General features: G+C 40.1%; 1 protein-coding gene across 1 annotated transcript; it reads right to left on the bottom strand.

Moving 5' to 3' along the window:
* Positions 1-2369: 2369 nt before the first annotated feature.
* On the bottom strand, positions 2370-9484 carry LOC124061117 (regulator of G-protein signaling 21-like). The gene is made up of 4 exons (XM_046392666.1): positions 9353-9484; positions 6478-6539; positions 3551-3717; positions 2370-3266 (listed from the first exon to the last, which is right to left on the bottom strand). Exons 1-4 carry the CDS (start codon positions 9355-9357, stop codon positions 3099-3101), a joined length of 402 nt encoding a protein of 133 aa, XP_046248622.1. The 5' UTR covers positions 9358-9484; the 3' UTR covers positions 2370-3098.
* Positions 9485-11384: the final 1900 nt, after the last annotated feature.

Here is an 11384-nt window from a genome sequence, read left to right as displayed (position 1 = left end):
GGTTCAGTGACCAGAAGGAGGTTTAACAGCTCAGTCAGTAACATTAAAGAGCACCTTAGCACAGACAAACTGGCTCTTCCCTGCATTCTCTCACCCCAGTGTTTTAGCCTTGAGTCTTTCATGATGTTGTAGACTGCTTGTAGGTTAAGCTTTCAGTGATTGTTTGCTCTTCCATTTTCTTTTCACAGAGTGTTGAAGCATTAATGTCTGCTGTATGCGACACAATTTTGAAACTTTAACCAATTCAAACAAGAAAAAGGTGAAGTAAAGGTGAAGTTTAGTATGTAAGCGTTGGGGAGGCAGTCAGCAGGAGATTGACATGAAAAATCCATCATAAGCCTTTTTTCACACAAGACATTTTGACATGTCACAGTAGGAAAGACACACATGTAAATGATGAAAGGAAGGATGGCTGAATTTTATTTTGCTGCTTCAGTTTCAGGGTCCTGGTATCGTTCACTCTGTCACGACTTACTGAGACAAACACAGTCATTGTTAATGATATTGGTAACACCTGGTTTAGGCCTTCAGACAAACTGGAAATGTGTGCAGCTGTGATAACGGAGTTAGCTCACTGAGGACAACTGCTGGGCAGGGGGGGAATGGCAGGGTCTGAAATGCGGGGGGTGGCTGGTAGCAGAAAGAACCTTTTGCATTTTGTTTGCTCGAAACCAGAACCTTTTTCGGTCAGCTGCACAGTTTAATCACTGTGTTAGAATCCTCTGACTGGCATTCAGCCCCATGTCCCAGAATCAGTCTGAATCAACTGGAATTTTTGTTGATCATCATATCTGTTATGATGCAGATTCTGATGCAAATTATTAACTCTTGTTTCACCACGAAGTTTACTGGATTGTGCAGCCTTTGTGGTTGCAAGCACTTCCTGATATATTCACATAGTTTAAAGGACAGATGGCAACTTGCACACTGTCATCATTATTTTCTTTTTTTAAGGACAATTACTTTACAAATTGCCTCCTCACAGGGAGCTGTGATTTGATGCTCTTACACATCACAGGGCCATTCATCTCAGAGAGTTTGTTGTGCAACATTTCCACAGTAGTTTTTTAAAATTTTTTGCTCAGTGTGTCCCTCTGTCCTGTCACTTTTCTCTACCCCCACCAAGCATTTCTGAGGAACTTTCCAGATTTTCCAGTCATTCAATTCAATTCAATTCAATTCAGTTTATTTATATAGCGCCAATTCACAGCAAAAGTTATCTCATGACACTTTCCAATTTGAGCAGGTCTAGACCAAACTCTTTAATTAATTTTTAATATTTAATTAATTTAATAATTCACCACCTGTCCACCAGGTCCTCAGACTTTCCCACCAATCCTGGTCTCCTGACTCCCATATCCACCTGTTAACATACTCACCTGGTCACACACCTGCCTCTCATTGTCTCATTAGTCATTCAGTGTATATAACCAGCTCACAAGCCCCTTTTCCCTCCTTTGCTTGTCTGTCATGTTGTGGTATCTGTGCAGGGTCTGCTGAAATCTGCTACCTGTTTAAGATCTACCTGCCTTGTCCTCCTTCTCATACCTGACTATAAGCCCATTATTAATATAAACACTGATTTTGGAAAATCCTTTTTCTTCAGCTTGTTCTATCTCAGTGTCTGTGCCCTCAGTCTTATTTCCTTGTCCACACATCAGTGACAGATGTACTTAAGGTTGGGCTGATTGTGTCACAGATGCTTGTGTTTACTGAAGCCTTTTTCAGACTGCCTGCCAAAATCAGTTTTTTTTTTGTCATATCTAGACCGATTAAAGAAGTCTGAAATGAACACCCATGCCACATGGTTTCCCAAACAGCAGATGGACACATGAATCTGACCTGATCACTTGAAAATAACAGTTCTGACAGTCTGTCTTAAGGTTTTGATTTAAGAGACTAATCTCATATGCCCCCAGTCTTTCAAAGCCTTTCAATCTAGCTACATTTGCTTCTGAAACATTAACTTAACCTAAAGGCTGAACCCAAACCTCATTCAAAGCTGTAGCCGTTGAGGACATGTATCCAAACTGAGGGATTTAATTACTTTTTGCATCACACAAAGTACAGATGATGAAGAGTTTTGGAGGTTTGTCACCCATTCTTGTGGGTTTGAGGTGAACATGCCTGATATCCAAGCTAAGGCTGTGACCTTATTCTAGTCCTAACTTTGTCATGTTTATCTAGAGCTAAGGCCCAAAGAAATGAGAGACATGTCCAAAAGACGTCCCTTTGTTTTGTTGCATGGACATTTGCATACATATAACATATACATATACACTCATGCACACATGTTCATGCTCACAACCATTTGTTAATCATCATAATTAGCTACAACTGTACAGGACTAACAAAACAACACAAGAGTCTTAATTTTAACACAGTGTTTACTGTGCAAAAATAACTTATCAAAGATAAGGAGGAGGGTATGACATGCATGCAGTTTCCATTATTGTGCTTTCAACAAAGTTCCATGGGTGGTAGAGACTAAATACACTGCTGGTAACTGATTAATTCAGAAATGCAACAGGATCATAACAGGTTTTTGGATTCTATACTAACACACAATGTTTGTTCATGTTACATGTAATGAGAAGGTGGAATCGCACACAAAATCTAATCAATCTAACAGTCCAAGATGATGCTACACAGAGTCATTGGGCTAACAAAAACCGGAGGCTCATATTGTTCCCTTTGGCAGTTTTTCAAACTCGTCAGACACAAAATGGGCCCTTCTTGATTAGAATTAATTTAATGGTACCAGAAATTAAATTTGTGTATACAAATTACAGACATTTTACCCTTTTATATTTGTCTTTCCAAACAGTCTTTCAGAATTGGTGTCAGCCTTTCTTTGCGCAATATAAAGCAATCCAAACAAAACTGACTTCAAAAACTGGTTAATATATTATTTAGATCATGTTTGGCTGTAAGTCCTCGTACCTACAGCTCTGCATCTACTTGCACTTCAGCCTCCTCTGACAGACAAGCCTTTTTTGCTTTTTTTCCAAAAAACTGAGATTCTAAAGCGAATCGGCTGACGTGCAAAATCAATCACTCAGAGGTGTCAGACGAGGTTTTTTTTCCTCACGTCGCCTTCATTGCTGTTCCAGGAGGGCTTGGTAGATTTCTGATTTCAGAAATCGCGGATAACAGTCGTTTTCCATCAGACCATAGATCAGTCTCTGCGCCCTGTCGAAGCAATTTGGCCCCGGCTGAGAGAGATTTTCACTGATTTCTTCTCTCGTCACACAGTCAATGTTTATCTGTGTTCAAAAAACAGGAACCTTTATTTCACTCTTGACTTCTTTCTTTTTGGAGATATTTTACATTATCATGCATTTTTCAGAAAGTTAACTATGTTCAAATAGTAAAATGAAAAAACTGTGTCACACTGAGCAACAACGAAAGGGAAGGTGGCCTGCACGCTTTGTATTTCATTTTAAAAGTGAGTGAACTGTGGAGGAGTGACAGTGACGACGAGCAAGCTGGCAATTGAGGTTGATTTGAAGTTGCACGGTTGTCTCGTCTCACTTTACAAAAGCCATACCTGTCTGGGCGCATCTACTTGGACAAACTCTGCGAAGATCCTTTTGGCAGCAACCATCATATCTGTCTCATTGGTAATTTTCTTGTAGTCCTCACAGGCCAGCCAGAACAGAAGGTTCTCCTCACTGTATTCTGTCCTCAAGAAGTCCTCAAACACCAGCTGGCCTGCTGCACAGAGGGAGAACAAACACTCTGAAACCCGGACAGCTTCATTTCAAACATTCAGTAGAAGTTCAGTTACAAGAGTGTTAAGGACCTGACTGCTCTGCCATAATCCTTTTTTTCATTTTTTTTTTCTTTCTTCATTGCTTTTTTTTACCTTTGCAATTACAGGATATCTAGCCTACTACAAAATACACAGTAATTCCAAATGCTACTGAGGAAGACAAACTGTTATTGTAGGTTTGGAATCCACTACATACATAATATCCTATTATCCATTATCCAGATTGTACAATTATGATAATTTGATTATTGTTCTTATAAGGGCTAGACTGTTGTGAAAAAAAAAAAAAATCAAACTGGTTTTATATTGAGCCAAAAATCAGACCCAACTGGTAATACCAGAAACCTACCCAACCCTACTGTTTTATTACTTCCATTTTTCATGTGTAAAAAGTAAAATATACAGACATATACAGACCCTGAAATCCAAAAATCAGATTTACTAAATATGGTTTTATTCATTTATTATCTTATGTTATCATCTTGTGACATTAAAGCACTGGGATTCATGCAAGAACACTTTCACATTCTTATCTTCTACAGCTTTCTTTTGTGTGGTTTTCTTATATGAGTCAGATTTGCTAAACTCTGAACTTGTTGTAAACTGTCCCGATGAACTCCACCTCCTCGTGAGGAGGTGTGTTTGTGAAATTCCATCATTTACATCAACGACACCAAAGAGACGACTTTCACGCTGCACCAAAAATATTGGTGGTTTTATTAGATGACCCGAAACAATTAGAAAAATAAAATATGAACCGTACAGCTTTCACAAATGTGTCATGTGGCCCTGTGCTGTGACAGCTACAGAAATAAAGAAAAATGGTTTCACTAGGCTTTAGATAAAAAAAAAAAAAGTCTTATAAAAGCAAAACACCCCTTGACTAATGTGAGAAAGGGACGTGACAGTCATGCAGATATTAGAGCAGATAATATTGGAGCTTACAGTGGTTGATGTTTCACTGTACCACAGGGGTTGATACTGGACAGAGTTCTGCATGAAGAGCCTGAGGCAGCTGTCAGATTGAGAGGATTTTCTCACAACCACTGAACTGTACGGTTAAAAACCTGCTATGGTGATGATCTTAAGAACAGAACCTAAAGTCTGGTTTAGTTAGACACATCTTTCAGTTAATTTTGGTGTCATATTTTAGCTCCAACTACATTCAGGTTAAGGCTTTGTCATTAAAATTTTGTGGTCAACTTACTCCCTTATCTGACCTTTCAATCCAATGACATTTCATTCCTTATGAGCAAAAGGACCAGATTAAAGTGAAATGATTCATCCCTGATGAAGACCATGAGATGTGACTAAAAGCTCACATCTCAAGCTCAACAGTTTCCGTGCTCAAGACTTCTCTTTTTCCACTCAGCAGCTCATTTGTATTTTCTCCTTGTTTTATCTCCACATATTTGATCATAAGGTCGTTGAATGTGCCTGTTTGAGGTGCTGACTGTCCGTGCAGGAAAGGCGACACATTTTTGGACATGCAGACATCAGGTGAAAGTAAGTTCAAAGTACCAATACATTTTTAAAAATGTATTGAAAAAAAGTTTCAGAGGAAAATCAAAAGAGCAGCAAGCTAAAGGTTAAGGCATTCTGTTATCTTGCACACACATTCTCTCTTCCTCAACACATTCCTTGTTAGCTCAAAGAAGTCTGTGAACAAAGAGACGGTGCAGCAAACTGCCAGGTATTGTGGCAGATGTCTGGAGGCAACTTTAAACTTCAAAACCTTCAAAACCAGACACTGCATCCCAATGTGCACTGCTTCTGCATCATGTAATTGCACACAGCTATATTTCTTGTTATCTTCTCCTTGCACCCTTTACCTTTTGTTATGGGAGGATTCATGGAGCTGTGAATCTAATACAGGTGTAAAATACTTAGCATGTCTTCAGGGAGCACAAACAAACAGCTAACTGCAAGCACCAGTGTTATTCACACAAATTGCTTTACATAAATCACAGCTGGCGCTCTGACAGTAATTGACAAGGAACAAAATATTGTCCAGAAGCCGCTTGTTCCCCATCTGTGAATCACACTCAGTCCACATCTAAGCTTTCAATCATTTCAGAGTTGGCTCTTTAAATCCACATGAGATGTAAAGGTATATGAATGCCATCAGATCGCAACTGCCGCGTGCACAACTATTTATTTTGTGCTACTGTTTACCGATTTGTCATATTTGTCTTCAAAGGGAAATGGAGCAACTGGGATGCAAGACAAAATTTATCATCCGGAAGACAGTTAATCTTGACAAAGGAGACAACAGGCTGAAATATTACAGATCAGCTGAATTCATTTCGGTAAAGTAATGAGAGGAAAGACAGAGAGAGAGAGGAAGAAAGAACCCATCTGCCCGTTTCAGTCATTTTCAAACAGAGGGAATATGGTCAGGTGAAAAGTGAGCGCCGACTTATAAATGAATGAGAGCTGGCTGGAATCACCCTATCGACACTGACAGCTCAGATTAGGTCTCTTATCTCTGCCAGTGTCATCCTCCTTAAGTATATCTCCAAATGGATTTGATGAACTTGAAGAAAGAATATATCCTCTGTGCTCCTAAAGAAGCCTGAGGGCAATTCAAGATATGCGGGGCCGAGCGGCAGAGAATTGCAAGGGTGAAAAGAGATGATGGAGAGTTGAGAGAGGAGCGTTTGACAAAAGAGTGAGAGAAGTACGTCCATAAGTGAGCTTACTTTTATACTCCAGAAGATGGTCAAGCGACTCTCCCCACGCCACAACATCATCAACAGGAGCCCTGCACAGCAAAAAAAAGTCAGAAAATGCACAACTTGGTGCATCGTGACATCGTGAAATGGACAGATGTTTTAAAATCCAACCTTTAATCCACTTATCATATAAAAAAGATCATTAATGGTTTATCTGTATTAGTTTAAGTTCAATTTCATTATTTTTAATAAGTGCCATGTCATTGTGACAGATTTCCAGTCCTAGAAGATCTGAATCTGAATATCAAGAGACAAATAGTCACAGGTGTCCACTTGAAGTGGGTTTTCTCTTAACCAGACATGAAAATAAATCATAAAAATGGCAATAGCCTATTTATAGTTCTAAAATAGCGGTTTAGCAATTTCTTTTGGAGGCTAGAGAGGTAAAAGTAGAATATAGCATCAATGTAGACAATCAAAATAGTCAAATGCCTCACAATAAGCATATCAATAGATTGAAAAGTACTTAGTAACTTCTCACAGGTGGCATTTAAGGCTATAATTAAAATTTTGTCTGCCTGGATGCTTCAATAACTTTATCTATTTTCATATTCAGTGGTAATCACTGAAACCATGGGCACTGAGTTCATCAACCTATACTGATCCTCTCTCTGTAGGTTTAATTGTAACTTGCCTGCAACGAGTTGGATTCATATCATTATGGCAGCTAACAGCTGAAACAGCACCATCCTCTTGGTATTAGTTTACTTGTTTTCGGAAATCCTAAATTAGATGAAAATTTAATGATCCCTGTGGGGAAACTGGGTCGTCGCTGCAGCTGCTACTGCAGCAGCAGAGAATCAGATAAGAATAAGTCAGAGCAGTGAATGTAATACAAGGAGTTACAGCGAGCGAGCATGCTGGAAAGTGGAGCAAATAAATGGACTACCATCTTGCACTGACAGATTTACAGGCTGGAGAGGATGTGCAAGAACTATTTCCATTAGCTATTCACATATGTATGAGACAGAAGCCACTGCACAGAATATGTGTATAACATAAGCAGACAGGTGCAGCACTTTCTGTATGTGAGCATGTCTTTGTATCTCAAAGTTGTTGCAACTCCCCAGAGTTTTGCTGCTGTAAGAATGAAATTTATGCCATAAATTTAAAGAATGCATGTGTTTGTCATATCTTGGGTATGATCCATACATGGTGTAAAGTCATAACTCCACATCTTTGACATAAAAGTTGTCTGTAAGGTGTGAAACTACAGCAGTTCTGCCCACTGCCAAGCCAAACCCAGCAGTAATGCGGTTGGGGTTGGGGGGAGCTGTGGGTGCAGCTGAGCACAACTTGTCAGCAACGCTACTGTTGTGGCTAATGCTTAGCCTGCTTCCTAAATCTTTTATCCAGCTTGGGGAAACACCCTGCTCCACAATCAGACATGTCGCACACACTTTAACAAGCTCTTAATGTGTTTGAGTAGTGGTTACCAAAACACCTGGTACTGGAATTGGATTTTTTTTTTCTGGTGTGTCATTGAGCCAGCAGCCCTCCAGCTGACCTCGCCAGGTAGTCATCAACACCAGTACCTGGAACAAGACTGCTCCAGGCAGCGCAGTCCAGCAGCCTGCCTCATCACGTGAACACTGCAGACCGAGTGTCACACAGCTTTTCTGCTGTGACAGCAGTCCAACTGACTGAACAACTGAATACAGATGTGTGTGTGTGCATGTGTGTGGCTACACTTGTCTGTTAATAATAAAAATCTTAACAGAGTTCACAAAGACCCGTTTTGGAAGCCAGCCATAACCGATTTCTGTTCTTTTTCCACATTCTGGTGTGCAGATTCTCATTCACCGGGGGGTTTGTGTGTGACACGGTGACTTTAAATGACTTTAAAAGACAAATATAAACAATCAGATGTGGATTAACTGGTCACTGTCATGTGTTGGCCATTTTTTTTCTTTTTTTTTTTTGTTTTCTCCAGATTTTTTGGAAAATTATATGGTTAAAGTGGGAGGGTAAGACCTTTACATACAAATCAAAGTCTCTTACATTCAAGTACCGGCCGAATTAATTCATACTATGCTGATTACATCTTTCGCTGGTAGATAAATTCTATGTATTTTGAGGTAGACTGGATTTTTAACTCTGCTGTGACATTCCTGCACTGGAGCACCAGTAGCAATGCATTTTAGACTGATTTGCACTGGAGCATCCTTTCCAAAAGAAAAGGAGATTTCCACAGTTCTACAAAAACAAGATTAACATGACAGACGAGACACAAATCCTTATAAACTCTCCTTCACATCTTTCCTTGACATCACAACATTTTCCACTGTCATATCTGACAGCTTCAACAGTGCAGCTTTGAGCCATACTTTCAAGGGACAGGTTATCAAAAAAATCCTCAAAGAGAGAAAGTTGTGTCCTAATGCAGCCATACTTTTTATTTTTTGGGATTGTTTCATATTCTGTAGAGTGCAGAACACAGTCAACTCAAAGTATTCTCGCTCATCTTTGGACCTTTTTTCATGTTGTCTTAGGGAGGGAAAGAAGGAAGGGAAAGAGGACTGGAGGCATACTGAAAAGCACAGAGACACGGAGGGAGAAACTTCCAATAAAAACTGCAGATCACAGAAGCTCCATCAGAAACATTTGCTCTTACACTCGCAGACAAGACAGAACCATCCGCAAAAAACACATCCCGGTTTTATTTTAGCAACATGCTTTTTGGCTGGGGAAGATCATAGAAAGTCAGTCATTACCAAAGAACAAGGAAGACCAGAGGGGAAGTAAAGCATTGAGAATGTTCAACAGTATCAAATGCTCAGTGCTAGACAGCTAGTTTGTCCAAAGTCTCAAAGCTTACAGCCAAATTGAAGCTCATACTTACAACATGTGTTTTCTGTTGCCAAAAAAGACTGAAGTATGTTTCGTAACTGCAAGCTTTTGAGCGGAAAACACGCAAAACAACACACTTAGCCGATCCTTAGTTGCAAAGACTTCTTTTCCCCTGCGTGACAAACCCTACAAGTACAAGCCTGTGCACGTTGAGTTGTGGCACAGGCAGGCCCAGGGTTTACAGTAATGTCAGCTTTCACTCTTTACTTTTTCATCTCAAAAGAAACATGTGTCTCCTTAGCATTTTGGCTGTAAAGGCTTAATGTGTTTAAGATTTTAAGCGAGTCTTAAGTTTACAGTGCAAAGCAGAAAGAGACATGAAGGTATGAGGGTGACTATCCCTGATAACACTGCTGTAAAGCTGATGAGATCGTCCCGCTCAATAATCAATCATTTAATCAGCACTTAGGCGATTTGCGAATCGCAGAAGTGTGCATATTTTTGATGGGTTTTGTAAGCTTTTGTAAGCAACACTTTTTGCACATTTTAATGTCCATTAATCTGTAAATGATTGATCATAAGTTGCTGACAACTAAAAAAAACAAAAAACAAATTTGAACAACAAAAACAAAAATAAGAACGTTTAAGAACTAAAATAACTAACTAAATATCTAACTTGCAAACATTATTTGTGTACTTTTTATATAAACTACATAAGCTGATCAGCTCCCTCTGCTTCTTCCTCACTGATCAGACTTTTGCCCTCAGTGCTGGTTTGTGGTTACATTGCAAGTAGCAGTAGCAGCTTGTTAGCAGTTCTGACGCAAAGCTCGGGTCATTGCAGCAAACATTTCTGTGAATCTGATAATTAAGACAAAAATTACCCTGGACATGTTTTTATTCATATGGCTATGTTAGTAAATATGAGACCAAAGCAAATCCGCCTATTAGTCAAATAGCTCACCGCTGACTTTTGATGTTATGTGGGATGAACAGCTGTGCACTTGCTGTCACTGATGCTACGTCACCCGACTACCTTTGCTCCCCTCATAAATACTAATGCCACTAGAGGTTGATGCCTAAAAATAAACAGAAAAATGGGTCATACTAAGCTGCTTGCACAGACGACACATATGACCATTTCTCTGAAGACAACGGACTGCCCAAGACGACAACTTTAATCTTGGATGATTCTGCAAAGCTGTGATTATATTCAGTGACGGTGTTTTGTTTTTGGCGTCCACTGCCAGCATTCCTCAAATTCCTGCCATTTGGGGTAAAGCTAATGAAAGATCAATGATACAACTTCCTGCACTGACAAGACTGGAACTAGACGTAAATTATGTGTTGCACAATTGTCCAACATAGACATAATTACCAGGTTGTACTGTATCAACTTTTCCCACGAGTGTCCATAAACAGGTCCAAATCTGGAAGCCGGTTCTTCTTCACTGTTGGCTCGTAACTTTGTGATTTAAACCAGACAGCAATGATGTTAAGCTATTTATACATACAATTCCTGACTTGTAGATCTCTAAATGTATCATACATGTAGTGTTTGGCAGCTATTGTGAGATTCAGTATTTCATAGTTGCACTACTCACCTCTGGTTGTGGTGCAATATTTCCTCAACATGTTATTTTGGAACCTGCTTTCCTTTGCATGAACCACGCATCTGTGCAGGAATGAGGAGACTCTTTGACCCATTTCACACAGAACCCCCATAAGCATCAAACCCTCCAGAGACAACCGATGGCAGAAAGAAGCAGGTGCAGGTGAGGAAGAGGCGGAGTGCTACGTCCTCATCTAACACTGAAAGGGGGGAGGGAGGTTGAGGGGGAGGCAGAGGGATGGAGCTATGAAAATGACTGATGGGAACACAAATGGCAGAGCTGTGATCGGGAGGAAAGGGGAGGGGGGAAGTGAAGGTAGACGAGGGACAACAGTGACAGCTGAGAGGGCCTATCTGTCCGCCCATCCCTCGTTTTCCGTCTTGATTTGCAAGTCCTCGACGGGACACTTGCAGGGGCTGTCCTGGAAAACAAGAACAGGTGTCATAAAACACTGCTGCGACTGGGATTTGC

The sequence above is a fragment of the Scatophagus argus genome, chromosome 6, assembly GCF_020382885.2.
Source record: "Scatophagus argus isolate fScaArg1 chromosome 6, fScaArg1.pri, whole genome shotgun sequence".
Taxonomy (NCBI): domain Eukaryota; kingdom Metazoa; phylum Chordata; class Actinopteri; family Scatophagidae; genus Scatophagus; species Scatophagus argus.
This window is presented reverse-complemented; position numbering and strand designations above follow the sequence as displayed.

What these genes read in the sequence shown, in the direction of transcription:
- LOC124061117 (XM_046392666.1), bottom strand. An exon ending in CCATCTTCTGGAGTATAAAA is followed by an intron (nt 3,718 to 6,477) that starts GTAAGCTCACTT and finishes CCCTCTGTGCAG; the next exon opens with CAGGCCAGCTGGTGTTTGAG. An exon ending in AAGTAGATGCGCCCAGACAG is followed by an intron (nt 3,267 to 3,550) that starts GTATGGCTTTTG and finishes TTTTGAACACAG; the next exon opens with ATAAACATTGACTGTGTGAC.